Below are 16,472 nucleotides of genomic sequence, written 5' to 3'. Positions count from 1 at the left end.
GAGCAGGAAGTTTTTTGCAAGCTTTACACACCTAGCACCAGAATTCCCAATGAAAGGAGCCTCTGCTACACACAGGGCTGGCAGGAAGGAAAGGAAAAGCTGAAATCTGTATATGTTACAGCAGGGAGTTCTCCAAGTACTAGAGATTTGGGGGGGTTTTGTTTCTTTGTTAGTAGGAGGACAGGTTTGCTAGAGAAAGCACATTGCACGTCCGAACTACAGCACAGCACCAAGTTTTTGCCATGTGTTTTACAGCATTTTTATATTGGGGCAAAAGTCTTACAAGAGAAAGTCTGGTAAGGCAGATCTAGAATGCACATTTTATTTAGGAAAAAAAAAAAAAAAACCCAACCAGACAACATGGGTAAGATTGACAAGAACTTTTTTATATTCTGACTATACAATAATATTCCTCTCTTTTTCTTTTTTCTTTTTTTTTTCAATCCGCTGCCACACTACTATAATGAATCTGTTCTATAGTCTAAAGTTTCAGGTTGTCCAGTTAAGTTGTCTGCAGCTTCTTTAAACAAGTTGACCTTTACCTATTTAGAGTTTCTTCTCAGAAACATTTATATATTATACAGGATATACAGATTTTGAAACAAGACACTTATAAACACACACACCTATAGCCGCAACACTGGGATAGCTGCATTGTAGGGGTTACCTTGTTCAGCCAGCTGTAGACTCTGTATGTACAATTAGTTTTTATAGTGTTATTTACAGAGATGGACTAAAAGCTCTCTTTTAATCTAAAAGGTAAAGGCTCTTGTGTTTGAGTATGTGCAGTTTCATAGCCCTGTGGGAAAAAGAAAAATAAATCACGACAATTATATACACTGTAAACAGCACAAGGCATGAGAATCTCCTCCTCCTCCCAAACAATCTTGCAGGAAAAGTGTTTGTGCACTAATATTCCTCTTCCACCTCTGCTCCCGCTCCTCGGGTTTTCTTATGGATGGCGCGGTTAAAGCTGTGGCAGGCGGGGACCCAGTGATTGTCATGGAGACCCAACTTACAGCCCGGGATGCCCTTCTGGGAGCGGTGACAGCACATCCAGTAGCCAGGCCCGTAGGGCAGAGCCTGGCAGTAGGGCTTGGGGTGCCACCTGCACAGGGACACGTCCCCCTTCACGTATTTCTTCTTGCACTGCTTGCAAGGGTCTTCCCGGTAGCGAGGGTCGCGCACCCAGCGCGAGTCTGCCGGCCGGATGTTGTAGTACTCAATGATGAATTTGAAGTAGTAGCAAGTGCATTTTAGGGCCACCAGGCTCCTGGTGGGAAGCAACCCAAAGATCTTCACGATGATGTGGTGAGGCAGGAAGGCCATGTACTGCTGAGGCTCCAAAAGCTGCTGGATTTTAAACCTGGTCTCCAGAAAGTCATGTGAAACCTGCCGCTTCAGGCAGGAAGCATCAAATACTTGCAAAGCCCCTTCTGTGGGAGGGACAGAAGGGGCCGATGGCTCTGTAGGGACACTGCTTCTGACACAGGATCTACCAGATGCCAGAGCATCCACATCCTCGTTTTGGGCTACTTCCCCTGGCTTCTCCTGGGTACTCTCCTGCCGTGGCTGTTGCTCGTGAGCAGTGGGCTGCTCACCCTGGAGGAAAAACAGCCTCCCTGGGAGTGAATCCTCACCAGAACTGGAAAGCTTCTCCTTCCTGCACCCTTCCTCTGTCTTGGTGACTGATATACTGATGCATAAAGGCTCCTTCCTAGCAGGATGCTTTGGGAAAATTACAGGCTCTTTCAACATACAATCAACAGTCGCATTCTTGCTCTGCAAGGGATCCGGTGGCAGCCTGGCAGCAGCTGGACAGGGGGAAAGCAGAGCCCTGGGAGGCTCAATCCGTGTCTCAGTGTCATTCCTGCCAGCTGTCATCGCCAACACTGCGTGGGCAAGCCCCGAGTTCACATTCCCCACCTGGGTATCCAGCCCCGAAGGAAATGGCTGCTGGGCAGAGGCACCGCCATCCCACAGCTCGCTGTCACCCAGAGGGCCACAGTCACCTCCATACCCAGCCTCTGCCACCCCTGCCTCCCCCAGGCCGTCCCCCTGTGCAGGGACCCCCTTCCCCCCCTCTCCCTCAGGCTGGGTGCCGCTGGCCAGGAGCACCCTGCCGACGTTCCTGCGGAAGCTGTTGTTGCGGGAGAGGCTCCCGGCCTCGCGCTCGCTCTGCCGCCTCAGGCACTCGGACTCCAGCTTGGCCACCATGTCCAGCACGCGCACGGGTTCACCCTGGGGCTCGCCGGGGCCCCGCTCCGCCTGCGCCTCGCCCAGCGAGAAGGGCTCGGAGGCGGGCAGGGCGGCCCTGGGCTGGGCGCTCAGCCTGGTGGCAGAGGTGGCAGCGCAGGTCTTGGCACAGTCCACCAGCAGGGCGCTGGCCCGCTGCTCCAGGAACGCCACCATCTCGATGACCGACAGCGAGCGGCCCGGGAAGGCGCCGTCGCTGCCATCGCTCCCGAAGTGCACCGAGCAGTGCTCGATGCCACAGGAGAAAGGCTCCGGCGGGGAGCACCTGGCATTGGCCTCCCTCATTCTTTCCAGTTGGATTTTGGCTTTTTTAAGATCCACCGATTTTTTCCTGCGTTTGGCTGTTCTCCCATCGATGTCCCATGTGCTCTTGATTTTCATGGAGCCCGGGCGGGTGTTGCTGCTGCACTGCTGGGCTGCAAAGAAGGCGATTTTCTCCTTGGTGTTGCCGGGTTTCACCACAGCCCAGACATCCAGCGGCCCTTCCCCTTCTTCTCCCTGGTGGATCGTCGCAGACAGGGCGTTCTTCTTTTCCCTTGCACTCGGACCGTCGGCAAGGCCTTTCCCATTCATATTGCACATAGTATTTGGATAAATAATCCCCAGAAGCTTTTGAGATGGAGTCACGAGGGAGGGTTTTGGGAAAACGCTCAGTTTGGTGCAGTTGGTGTATTTTTCTCCTTGCGCCGGTCCCTGGTGGCCTCGCAGAGAATCCTGGCTTATTTCTGGGGATCGCTCTTTCTTCTGTAACTTGAGATATGGCTTTAAGTGCATACCAGAAACCCTGGAAAAACAGAGAGGGAAGAAGTTATAGTTGCAAAATTTGCCTGTCTGGAATTAGAGAAGGTGGCTCAGAGCAGGCACCAGCCCACACCTCAAGAGGAACCACATAAGAAAGGAAAAGAGCCACCAAGGCTGCAATATCCACCCTTGAAGAACTTTCTGCAGTAGGAGAGAACTTCCCAGTAGAGAAATCTGTTTCCAGACAGTTGCAAGGGGAAATCCTACAGTTTAAGCTGTATCAGTTGTGAAAACACAGCTAGTGATTCATTCTTCAGCTAGAGCCGTCCTTTTCCCTTCTGTTCATTCCTTAATCCAGTTTTAAGGCACACATGAGTCACATACTTTATCTGGACATCAGCTGCCATACACACACTTTTCAGTAGATAAAATGTGCTTAAAGCTCAAAAGGGAAATTGATTAATATAATTATTCTTGCTAGAGATCCCAGGGGATATCTGATCTCCTAGTATCACCCAAAATCACACAGTGGTTTGGGCTGTAAGGGACCTTAAAGCTCATTTTGTTCCACTTCCTTCCATGGGCAGGGACACCTTCCACTATCTCAGGTTGCTCCAAGTCCCATCCAACCCATCACTGGACATTCCAGGAATGAAGCAGCCACAGCTTCTGTGGGCAATGAAACCTTTCCTTTAGTATATCGATAATGGCAAATTTGGTGATTTTCCCATAAGGGTCCTTATATTATATATCAGATGCCACTCCCAAAGTGACAGCAGCATGACATCCAGCTGAGGACACCCACTCTCAGTGATGGGATTTTAAAATCAAGAATTCTAAAACTGTAAAGACCCCTTGGATGCTGCACACATGCAGCACAGCCCCAGACTCCTCTGTCCTGTCACACCCCCACAGCCACCTTCCATTAAAAGTTCAGGAAGGCCAGAGCCGGGGCACTGCCACACAGGATGCAAACACCACGAGACTCCAGGCTCTTCTCTCAGGAGTATCACATAAGCACATTACAGAACTAACGATAGATTATATTTCCATGGTAATGTTTGAGTTGTTGCACTCAAAGGCCTCCTTTTCAGGGATGATCTGTGCTCGAGAGTTGAAGAGCAGCAGGTTCAGTACCACGTTTATCATGAACTGACATAAGCACCTTCAGGCACTGAATGTTTCCCTTGAGAGCCAACACCAAGACGGTTGTTTAAGTATTTCAATTTCATAGGTTTCTAGCCTAAAACCAGCTTTTAACTAAAAACCTCAATTTGTTGGTCTATAAAGTCCAACAAACTTTTAAGTGATGCTGCCCAAGCAGGGGAATCCTCCAGGACCATCAGCAGCTGTGCTGCCTAAGCACTGCTTTCCCTGGAGGATTGGTTCCTCCTTCTGGCCCAAGTAACAAGAAGGGAGGGTAGGCACAGAGATTTTGGGGAGGTACATCAAGAAGAAGGGCTTAGTTCACCTTTCTACATCTCTTTGGTCCAAGAAGGGCTTTGAAGGCCAGGAAGCAGCTGCTATGTTCCTTCTCTCTGGACTTTTTTAGGGAGACCATCACCATGTTTCTGCAACCAGACAATGCCGAAACTACCTGCAACTCACCTAAAGACTGTGGAGGTAAGAGATCCCAGAGCTGCCCCACCTTCCCAGCCCCTGGGTTAACTCTCTCCCCCTGCCTCCTGCATGCCAATTCCAGCTCATTGGAATTAGGTCACCTTCCAGTTTAGTCTCCTCTGCAAAACGCAACTGAGCTACTTTGTTTGCCTCCTCAGTCGGATGCTAAAAACTAAAATAATCTCATAAAAATAGAACTTCGGGGCATTGAAATAGATGCATGGAGAGAAAAACGGGAAATGGAGGCTGCTGGAGTCTGCTTTGGCCTCATTTTTCACAGGGGCTGCCTCATTCTGGTCGTACTTCACAGCGAAGCAGGCTCAGGCCACTAATGTGGCCTGGCCAAAGCCCAGCCCAGAGGAGCAGAAGGTGAAGCACTGCAGCAAACTACTGCAGAGAACAGTGCCTGCAGCCTTCCCCTCCCTTCCCTTCCAGAAGGACATTTCCCAGAGAGAGAAAAGCTCTGGTGGCTGCTCGCCACCGTACCCTGGGGAGAAGAGGTGAATACAATTAAAACACGACTTTGCATGGTGAAATCTCCGGAGCCAGGAGCAGAAGATCAAATTTCATTCATGAGTTTTTCAATGCCAAGGTGTTTGAAAGATGAGCTGAGCTTGTTTTGAAAAGGCTTTCTTCAAGCAGTTTTCAGGAATCCAGCAGGACAATCAGCTCAACACCCTTCATTAAGAGAAGCTGCAAATAGAGGTGAGACCAGGCATTATATGAATAAAACCAGAACAAAACTGGCTACCCCGACAGGCTCAGGGGACATGTTCAGCCAGCAGAGTTGGTTCAGCTGCTCCCAGCTATTTCTGGTCTATGGAGAAAGACAAAGGGTAAAGTTCTGCCTCACCTATTACAGATTTCTTGTTTAAGGTTATATTTCCTATGTTTCAGTTAGTCCCTGGCTAAGCCAACAATACCGTTTAAGGTTGAAAAGTTATAATTTACATAACAAAATTATGCCTTAGTCAGAACTTTTACTGCCAGAATAATTGCCTCATTTGAATTCAGCATCCAGTTCATTGCACACGTTTTAATGGATCCGGATTTAAAGCAAACCTTCCTCTAATAACTTCAGACAGCTATAAAGAGCACTGCAAACTCCACAAGACCAGCTGCCACCTGCCTCACAGTTTCCCAGCAGCAGGGAAGAGAACTTTCATTTTAAAAGCCATCTTAGCAATGTGCCTTACCTGAAAGTGTCACTTGGAAAAAAGAGGCCCCCACCTCACACACCCTTTGCTGTGGACATTGAGAATGAACTTTTAGGCAGTCACAGCTTCTTGCCTGCACGTCAGCAGCACATTTCATCTCTAGCTCCTAGAATTAGAACAAGGCTTCCCAGCAGAAATTGCTTTGAAGATGAACCAGAGCCCAGTCCCCACCCACAGACTCCCCTGTTTCTCAGTGCTGGCAAGCAGAGAACTGTGGCAGCTGCAGGTAAGCTTTTAAATATTTAAAACACCCAAAAATAGTTGTTAAAAGGTGAAGTCACATATTCCCTACGACACTTCATTCCAGAATAATTCTGTTTGCTTTCCTCCACCCTTTAAGTTATCAAGCTCTCTAATTTTATCTTTAGAGACAACGACTCTTCAGAAGTCCACGGGAGCAAACACAAAAGGTTTTCAATCCCAAATGTGCCGTTTTAAATTGCTGATAAGAGAGAATTCTGCCAGGAATGATCAGCACTGAAACAACGAGCAGTGCTGCCTTTATACTGTTATTCCATCCTTAAGCTGATGAAATAAAGGGGCCAGTTTTTCTATTTCTAATCAGCCGTGTCTGAAAAACAGGATACTTGCACTGCTGGAATGACACTGCTGTTTTTTTAAGTCATAACTACACCTTGTTTACACTGCAGCTTTATCAAGTTGGTTACTACACATTGTTGATACCGAAATATATTCCCTTGTATGAGCTCAGACACTCACACAGCCCTCTTCTCCCTACCTAAGGGAAGACCCACAACCCAGTGCTGGACTTCCAATTCCTGAAAGTGTCCAAATCCAAGCTGGATGGGGCTTGGAGCAATCTGGTCTAGTGGGAGGTGTCCCTGCCCATGGCAATGGGTTGGAATGAGATGAGGTCTTTTCCAACCCAAATCATTCCATGATTCTACTTGCCAAGCTGGCCAGAATCTTCCAGCATCCTTTTGTATTTATGTACGTTCTAAATCGCAGCAGCCTAAAACAATAATATATTTGCTTTAGTGGAAACTCTGGAGTCAGAGGGAAATCTGTCAGAAAAGACTCAGTTTTCACAACTCCTTTGTAAGGTCCACAGAGAGCCTTAATTCCCCTTGCAGCTCCCAGCTCAGGGACTGTGATGCCCCTGTGAAGCCAAAACATCTCTGGCCAGCAAGAACAACAACAAAAAAAAGCACCTAACCTTCACAAACAGCATATTCACACTGCAAGTTTTCTGGGCAAAGCACTGGAAGGTTTTATTAGGGTGAAAATTTTCATCAAAACCCCCAAGTTTCCTATGGATTTCTCCTTGTAAACACCAACTCCAGTCATCAAAAGCTCCTCATGTTGCTGACTGCACGCCCAGTGTCAACTACAACTCTGAAAAATCCCTCAGGACATACTAACACAAGGCAGAAGCCAAAAAAAAAAAAAAAAATCAACAACAATAAAAACCCCACAACTCTTGCAAAGCATTCCTCTTCCCTGGCATTCCAGTTCTCTGTCCATAGAGTTTTCCTCCTCCATAAAGGACACTGACAATTAGCAAGGCCTGAGCACTGAGTGGGAGTTAACCACGGTCAACCACTTGTTATTTCTGGAAGGGCTTGGTGGGTCCTTTGGGCTCAATCTCCAGTACCATTTCCATCTCCTTTGCACTGCCAGGGCAAGGCAAAGCAGACAGAGAGCTGCTTCAAAGGCATTCCATGGATTCTGCCGAGGCGGGAAAGTCCCGGGATGGAAGGAGCTCTGCTACTCATGGAGTTTGTTCTGGAGCACGGCAAGGGTCCAAGCTCAGAGAAAGGAGGGCTGGAAAGCTCCAGAGCAGGGATGGGTTTGAGTCCAGCAGCTGTGGAAGCATCTGATTTCCTGAAAACCCACTCCCCTTGGAACAGCAACTGCTCCTGACCCACCTCCCAACACCTCCAAAATGCCTCCTGCAGCAAAGGGAGAGCCAGCAAGGATTAGAGCAGGATTTGAAGGCAAACAGAAGGCATGAAGCTACAGAAGGAGCGCTCTCAGCTCCAGTGGCCAGCCTGGGGCAAGTGGAAGAATGCCAAAACTATGGGGCAGAGCTGGCCCAGCAGAGCTGAGGAGCTAAATGCACTGTAAGAACCAAACTCCTAATTCTAGGTCCCTCCCCAGCTTGTTCACCTGAGTCAGGTGTGAAGATAACCTGACCCTAGGGGTGACAACACCCAAATACAGCTGCACACAGCACAGCCAGAAAATCCATCCCACAAAGCCCATCACCTGCAGCACATAGAGATTTTGGGTGACAGAATACACCCCCAAGCTCAACACAGACCATTCCACTTTGAGGGCTCTCACTCAATGTTTTGAACATGTTTTACATTAAACACACACACACCCCTCAGTAAAGCACAGTTGCCTTGGCTACTTCCTAAATTTCATACAGGAAGAAGTGCCACTGCTTTGCCAGGCTTTTATATAGAAACACCATGAAGGGAGAGATGTAGCAGCAATTCTATGTTGATCCTCAGGAAGTTGAGAGCCCCGCTTCCCAACCATACCAGACATGACACAGAGATGACAAAGCAGAAGGGAACAAAATAAACTGAAATATTTGGAATTCAAGGTTATCAAGTGCTCCAGAAATGTCTAGCTTAGAGACGATGGGATGGCACATGTGGGTGTGGTGGGACAGGATGAGGGGAAATCACAGAGGGACAGCAAGACAAAATCTGGTGGGTTTATAGGGCTTCTGCTGAAAAGCTGACCAGAGCAGCACAGGTAAGTGACAAGTGTCCTTCTGGAAATGTTCTACCTTTATTAATTTGTTTCTTGATTTATAAAGACCAAGAGGACCAAAACATTTCTTCGTATCACAGTGCAACAAATTTCTCATGTTAACGAACCAACACAGAGTGATGCTATTTATAGCCTTCATTTTTGTGCATACCTAATGAGAACACATGAAAGGTTGCAGAAATTAACCTTGGACCACAAGATCAGTAACAGACTCAGCATTCAGAAGAAAAAACAAGCAAAAGTAGAGCTGAAGGCAAGTTATCAAGTTGCCCTTTTGAAACTCAAGACTAAAAGAAACTGGTTCATGAAGTTCATGAGGAGGATTTCACTGCACACAGCATTCTCCAGGAGTCAGAAGGTGTTTTCATTATTAAGAACACGTCCCAAACAAGATCCAAAGCAACTCCAACTGGATGTGATCCTTCTTTGTGAAGGATACCAGAAGCAGACACAAGTTTCAGGTCACATTACTTGGAAACTTCTATCTTAGAGATCAAAAAGTCCAGGAATAAACATGAGAACTGGTGCAGAGTTAAGTCACTGCAGAGATATGTAACAAAGAAATAGTGAAAGGTTTTTTTCAGTTTGTGAGAGAAAAGAGGAACAGGGATGCAAGGGCAGGGCAGAGATCAGGAGCATAACACAAAATATCAAATTTGACTTTGCACCATTTTTAAAGAGGGGAGGTAAGGGTGATGATGAGGGCAAAAGCCCAGGCATTAATCTGAACAACAGCATTGGCAGAGGGAGGATTAGAAAGCTTCATAAAAATTGTGAGGATTGGCTCATCCCAGTCTTAGAATCCAAACCAGATAGGCTCATGCACTGCAAGCCAAGAAACAGGATTTATAAACCTCTTGAAAGGCAACAATAGGAGATAATAAACATGTGGCACATTGGAGGGGGCACTGCAGGGGAGAAAGAGAAGGAGAATGATCACAGCCTCTCCAGGGCTCGTATTCTGACTCCAATATAAAGGTGCCTTGCAAGCAAAGAGGATTAATGTGACACAGAGAAAAAGGGGGAAGAGGGAATAGTTCAATATGCCAGACTAACCTCAAGGTCCTCAAAAAAAGCCATCTTTTTAGACCAATCTACTATATCTTCCTCACATGGACTTCAGAGAGCACAAAGAGATTTACTGGTTAAGACAGATTGGCAGAGGAATGGGAAAACAGACAAAGGAGCTGGCTTAGCAGCAGACAGCCCCAGGTGATGCTGAATAAGAAAATACCAGCCTGGAAACCAAAGACATGCCTCAAGAATCAGCCCTGGGAACATCTGATCTTGTTAGGAATGACCTCAGCACTAATTCTGCACCCACAGAAAGACAGTTCCAAAACAGCAGAGGCACAAAGCTCCAAGTAACAGAAACTGAGGAGGGTTTTGAAATGCAGGCAGTGATGCACCAGCAAGAGGAACATCAATTAATTTTGGAAGTAACTGAGGTGAACTGGCCACCATAGAGACATCCGTGAAATAGGGAAGTGGAGTTGATGCTGTGACAGCAGTGAGAAGCCCTCCAGCCAGAGCAGCTCCAGAGCACAGCACACACTTTTAGCCAGGACTGAGAATATTCTGAGAGGGGCTTCCCAATGAGAACAGCAGCAACTGCTACTCAAGAAGCTACCAGCGAACACTTGGGTCACTTAGCAAAACCACAGGTAAGGGTTACAACCCCCTTTCACAGAATGCAGAAGAAGAGGTAAACCACTGAAAATAAGCAGCAGTCCTTAGGCAGAAGGAAAATAAAGGAACAGAAACTCAAATGAGTCTATAAACTGTCATGAATGTTCAGCCTGGCAATGAAAAGAAGGTTCCTAATTGCACAGCAAGATCTGTCATCTTCAGTAATGGCTTAATCTACAGGAGAGAAGAAAAGATGCAAGAAAAGATGTAAATGTTTTTAGGCTGGACTAAGTTCACAAAAGGGATTCTGAGATTCTGCTTGGGAAAGTAAGGAGCTGGGTGACCCAGGAAGTCTTTTCCAGCACTAAATTACCATGAGACTAACATAGCAAGTATATGTTGTCTACACAACCACAAAGAACAAAGGTTAAAAGTTTGCTTTAAACCCACACAGCCTTTGGAAACCAAAAATCTGGCATTCTTCCTCCAGACTGAGGAAGTTTAAAAGCCTTGGTTTCAGAAAAAGAATTATAAAAAAATACACATATATTTTGAAGTAGTTTGAACTCCAACAAACTGGCATGTCCTTGCATTTGCATGAGGACAAGTTGTTCTGCACGGTGTTCCTCTAAGGAGACACAGTGAGAGGCATCCATTTAATTGTCACATAAGCACAAGTGTTTGAAATCAATCGTGCATTTCTCCTTAATAAGAGACACAGGAGAGTGAGCAATGCAGAATCTGAGCTTAAACTAATCTAATTACTTAGTCCATAGTAAGACAAACCGCAACAATGACTGCCAGCATTTCCACTTGCTTTAAGCTGCCTGCATGTTTTAAAGCCTACTCTGATGACCCTTTTGCCAATTAAGTTTTACTTCAAAGTCATGTTTTCCAAAGTAATTTACAGCTGTTGCTAGAAAACCCAAGGATTTCTGCAAGTACGCTACCAGCTGCAGTGAATCTGTAGTTGTCATTATCAAATAAAAACGTCAAAGAACATTTCTTCCCTTAAGCCATTACAATGTTTCACTGAAACACTACCCAAAAGTCAGAATTTAGAGCAAACCTTTGAGTGACAGCACAAGAAAATAGGAGAGGACAAGGAGAAGGCTAAAATCAGTGCTGAATCCTCAGCTGCAGGCAGAGCAGGAGTCTGTTCATACCGTTTGACTTGATGGAAGGTGGAGGATGTGGAATTCAGCGGTTCCCTGTGGAGGCCAGCTCTGCAGGAACTCTTCATGGTAACGACCTCTCCGGCTAAGGCACGTCGTCGTCACAGCCAGTCCATCCTGGGCTACACCCCAAGCTCCCCCATCAGCTCTGCCTGCCCCACACTCAGCTTCACTGTGTCTCTGCCACCTAAAAACTGAACAACAACAGAGCTATGTGAGAAGACCACAAGCACAGGTGATCAGGACATGGACTTTCCCATGAGAGAGAATAGATACATAAATATATACAAACACAAACATGCTAAGCATGCATAGATACAATAAAAGATACATATTCAGATATAAAAAGAACATCATCATGCCAGTATTGCAGCTGGAGTCCCTGAACACCACCAAACACAAATGAACACGCCCCACCACAGCCTGTCTGCACACACAGAATTTTTTTCACCTTATATCCGAATGCAGCGCTACCTTGGCACCTCCCACGGAACACGCTGTCTTCCCAGCTCCGTGTAAACAGGACGCACAAGATCCCCCTGTTTGTTAGCACCACATCAGCCTTTGGAGGGAAGGAGCTGCTAGCAGTGAGATTTGAGGCTGCCAGGAGTTACGTTAGCTCTCTAATCAAAATAACGTGGTGGATTTTATAAAAGGACAGAAAACATGTCACCACGCAGCCTCCAAGTCTTGTGAAAACTGCCCTGTCTTTGCATCACATGCAGATAAGAACAGATTACACCAAAACAAAGCTGTTCTGCAGTATCTCATGTTCTCCCTGGGCTGCTGCCTTCTCCACCTTGTCCTTGGAGCAGACATTCTTACCGGCGCTTTAACACACTTTGATGGAGAAAGAACAACAACCTTCAAGCTGGAACATTAAAGGGAAGAGTGACACAGCAAAAGAGCCCTGGAAAACCTCAAATACTCCAGCCTGAGCTGCCAGCAGATTGTTTTAGAGACCATTTGCTTCCTCTCTAGAGGACCGTGCACAATGATGCACGTAATAAAGGAATGCCATTTGAGGATGCTAACTATGGAGCTGTGTCCCCAGGGGAGCTGTGATTTAGTGCAGCAGGTTGTTCTCTCCTTTTCAGCAGCTCTGCCCAGTGTTCCTACTGCTGCCCTACCCTTGCTTTTGCAGAGAATGAGCCTCTCACATCACCGCCTTTCCCGATGCCTCCCACACAGAAGAGCCCCCACTACACTCAGCTCAGCACTGCTTGACCAGTGTGGCTCAGAATTAATGCTCCCACTAAACACTCCTGGCCTGGAAACTCTGCTCTTGGTAGCCAGGAAAATGATGAAGGATGAACTCTCCAGGCAGGAAAAACAGAAGCTGGTTTAGATCCACCTGACTTGATGTCTGCTACAGCAATTTCACGGTTCGCTTAATGATGGCGAACAAGAGGTTAAGCGTTTGCCTACATTTGAGTAGCAGCAGCCTAAAATAATATATAAAATATTATATAAACACATTCCAGTCTTCATGAAGAAATCTCTGCTGAGCTCTACACAAGGCTAAGAAATGTGTGGGGTGGAGGAGACAGAGGCAGGGCAGTGGCAGAGCAGGAGGAGGAGAGCATGTCCTCTGCTCCAGGGATTCAGGAAGACCAGGAAGTAGGCTGCTATGATCAGCAACAGCAGAAACTGAAGCTTTGTAGTTAAACAGCATTTTCATCAGACTACCCAGTCTCTAACAAGGACCTACCTCTATGAGTGAAACCTAGGCACAAAACCAGCTGTTTCTGATGTTCTCATGCTGTAAAGATATATATTCACAAACAGTAATTCACAGAGAAGAAAAAGCATATGCCCAGCGCTTTAGGAAAATCAAACACAAAATTGTTACTTTCCCATGAACCATCACTAAGAGGGACTGAAATTCTGACTTTTCTCCAAGCTTTTGTCTGGCTCTCCTTCTGGCTTTACTAACACTAGCATTTCAAACTCAGCAGGAACTGTATCACAGAAACATGATTATATCCACACCCAAATAAACGCAACCACACCATTTCAAGAATGCCGCTCACTTTTCCAATAGCTTAAACCCTCTCCATGGATCCCTGGTTAAGAACATCACATGTCTTGTCCTAGTCCCACTCCTCTGGAGATCAACTGAGAAGTGAAAGATAAAAGGCCAGACAAAATTGAAACCCGAGGATATCTTGTTTGCTGGAGTAAAGAGCTGGAGAAACAAAACCATCAAGAGAAGTGGTTCAGGTCAGGAGCAGCCAGAATCCTGATCCAAGCACAAGCATTGTATTGGGATTTCATGAGTTTAGGAAGAGACCAGCAACTACTAGAGGGAAGCAAAAGCTGACAAAATAGACACAGCCAAGTTCAGATGGGCATTGCAGCACTGACCCAACCACAGCTCCATACAAAGCATGCTTTTTCCCCCCCTCTGTAGCTGCTGGGCTATAGAAATGAGCTGAAATAGACTATTAATGCCAGCAAGCTCCTGACAAGTTCCTACTGTGTGAAGAGTAAAAAGCTGTGCTTGTGAATTAAAAAAAAAAAAAAAAAAAAAAAAAAAAAAAAAAAAAAAAAAAGTAAAAAAGAAAAAACCCACCAGCATTTAAGCTAGCAGATATACTTACTGCCTTTTAACTACCACTGTTTCTGTACCAAGGCTGATCCTTAGCAGAAGGAGCTGCAGCTGATTTGTTAAGTTTTGCACAGAGTCGGGTACAGCCCAAAAAACTGAAATACAGATGCACAGAGAAACAAAACAGAAGAGGAAGTTAAAACCCTAATCGTGTTCTTCTCCCTCTCTGAAACCACCCCCAAACATATGCCTTTCTGCACAAGATGTGGGAAGGACTTGGGTTTTGGCAGCAGAAAGCATCACATCCTCTCAGCCGCGGACGGCAGCTCAAGGAACAGTCCCACAAAATTCCCTGTCTTATCACCAGGTTTGAACACTGCTGCAGCTTAGGAAAACAAATGTATCAACTCAGGCAGGCTGCAGTCAAGGTCTCCCAGTCTGTGCAACAATTCACTACAGCTCTTGATATTTTGATATGTGCAAGTTTTAGCTGTAGCAACAGTAACTGATCAACAAACCAGTTCAAAGGGTGGGCACATCCTCTCAGAAAATTTACTTTCTTGAAAGGAGGCCACGGCCTCGGGACTGGATCTGAGCAACAATCGCCCTGTTGGTAAAAACATGTGTAAAAACACATTTGACCACCCCACCTCTATACAGAGCAAGCTTTGGGATGTCAGTCTGGATCAGCTGGGCAAAGAGCACCAGCACACTCAGGATGCAGAAGGAAGCAGCAGCGTTTCAGAGCAGAACTCAGAGGAGTTAACACTAAAAACAGTCATTAGGCGGGAAAAAGTCAGTGCTGAGGCTTTATAATAAGATAAGGGTATTTGTTTCCTTGCAAGAACTGGGTTCCATGTCCATTCTCTCACCATGGAGCTCAAGCTTTGGTTACATGATTCTTGTCTCCAAAAGAGTAATTCACCAGACATGAAATTCTGCCATTCCCCAGCAAAGTCACCCCTTCCTCCCTCCCCAGACACCCCACAGGATTCTCCTAAGCTTTGGCACAAAGTCTTTTCTCATCCCAACACTCTCACTGGGAATGATCCACAGCAGCTCCCAGGCTGGGTCTGACACTGAGGTGATTGACACACCAGATCCTCAGCCTCTTAGACACCTATAGGAACATAACCATTTCCTTTTAACTGTTCTTCAGGTAATATCTACATATTTAAAACACCTAAAGAACTGCCTTTTAACCCTAAAGGAGCCATTACAGGCATAATTTGCCTTGTGAAACCTTGTGTGCTCAGCTTCCCCTCTGTTTGATTGTCAATCTGATCTGATATTATCTGATCTAAAGGCAATGAAACTGCCACAGGGGCTCCAGCTAGAATTAATGTGGGGGAGCTTCCTGTGTCTACTTCCACACCAAAACCAGCTGATGGCACTTCTGCTAGGCACCAGCAACCAGAGCCCTTTGCTCATTTCCCCACCAAATTCACTCCAGCTCTTCCTTCTCAAAGCTCCTCCAAGCTCCCATCTTTGGATCACACCAGACAGAGCAGCAATTTAAATGAAAACTGAAGATTCTCACGTAAGCAGAATCAGCAGAGGCCACAAGGACCATGAGGGGTCTGGAGTACCTCTCTTATGAGGAAAGACTCCAGGAGCTGGGCCTGTTTAGTCTTTCACACCTTCCCCCTTATCAGCCAGCACTGCCTTCCTGTCTGATTTCTCACCTGAAGCCTCTCAAGGAGCTGGACTAGGACAGAATTAACCCAAAGTGGCTGGTTCAGCTCCCTGAACTCACTTACCCCTGACCTGGCAGGAAGTCACAAAGCCCAGCACAACAAGGTTCTCAGAAACCCAGACTGGACTCAACCATTTCCAATCCACACCTGGAATCATGCTGGAAAATGTGTCTGCTACAAAGTGGATTTTAGGTCCTTTCAGTGGAAAGGAACATTTCTGAATGCACAGTGGGCAAAATTCAGAGTGTTTCAGAAGCAGGGAAATGAGCATGTAGGGCTCCAAGGCAACATTTGACTCCTCACTGCTGTCAAACAGCACTACTTGCTGTACTGATAAGCATGTGAAATGCTTATTCCAATGAAACACTACAGGGAGAACCTGTTTTCCTTCCAAGATCATGTCAATAAAGAATGAAAGGCCCCACATGCGTGGCTCACATGTTTTCTCTCTAGGTGGGGTAAGTGTTGGAAGGACTAAGTTGTCCCCTTAAAAGGAAAATCTCAAAAGGGAAAAAGAAAATAAAGACAAAGCTCTGCTGCACCCTCTTAGCCCTGCATGAGTATTGGGAAAAATAATATTACAAGTGTTTTCCTTGTTCAGCTGTTCCTGAAAGGTTTCAGCTGCCTTGCACAATTTGGGTAAGGACATCACTTGCTGCTCAGCTGGGAAGAAGTTAAGAACTGGCTCATTAGATTTGTTCTGCTTGATCCAAGAGGAAAACAAAACCAGTAAATCCCTCACTGGGCAGTGCTGCTGCAGCTCTGGTGACAAACACACGGGGCTCACACAGCACTCTGCTTTCTAGAAAGCTGCCTTGGCACCCCTTGGTACCATCAC

At 46.3% G+C, this 16,472-nt stretch overlaps 1 protein-coding gene across 9 annotated transcripts in view; it reads right to left on the bottom strand.

The window, feature by feature from the left end:
* Positions 1 to 234: 234 nt before the first annotated feature.
* FBXO34 (F-box protein 34) overlaps positions 235 to 16,472 on the bottom strand; it is a 39,491-nt gene continuing 23,253 nt past the window's right edge. For 4 of the 9 annotated variants that reach the window (XM_066321563.1, XM_066321569.1, XM_066321562.1 and 1 more), the window contains 2 exons: positions 11,378 to 11,580; positions 235 to 3,040 (listed from right to left, as the gene is read on the bottom strand). In XM_066321563.1, coding sequence (XP_066177660.1) covers positions 910 to 3,040; positions 11,378 to 11,454 — 2,208 coding nt within the window. In that variant the 5' untranslated portion in view covers positions 11,455 to 11,580 and the 3' untranslated portion in view covers positions 235 to 909. The other 5 variants (XM_066321564.1, XM_066321565.1, XM_066321567.1 and 2 more) reach the window with 4 other exon arrangements.

Source organism: Sylvia atricapilla, chromosome 6 (genome assembly GCF_009819655.1).
Source record: "Sylvia atricapilla isolate bSylAtr1 chromosome 6, bSylAtr1.pri, whole genome shotgun sequence".
Lineage (NCBI taxonomy): Eukaryota > Metazoa > Chordata > Aves > Passeriformes > Sylviidae > Sylvia > Sylvia atricapilla.
This window is presented reverse-complemented; position numbering and strand designations above follow the sequence as displayed.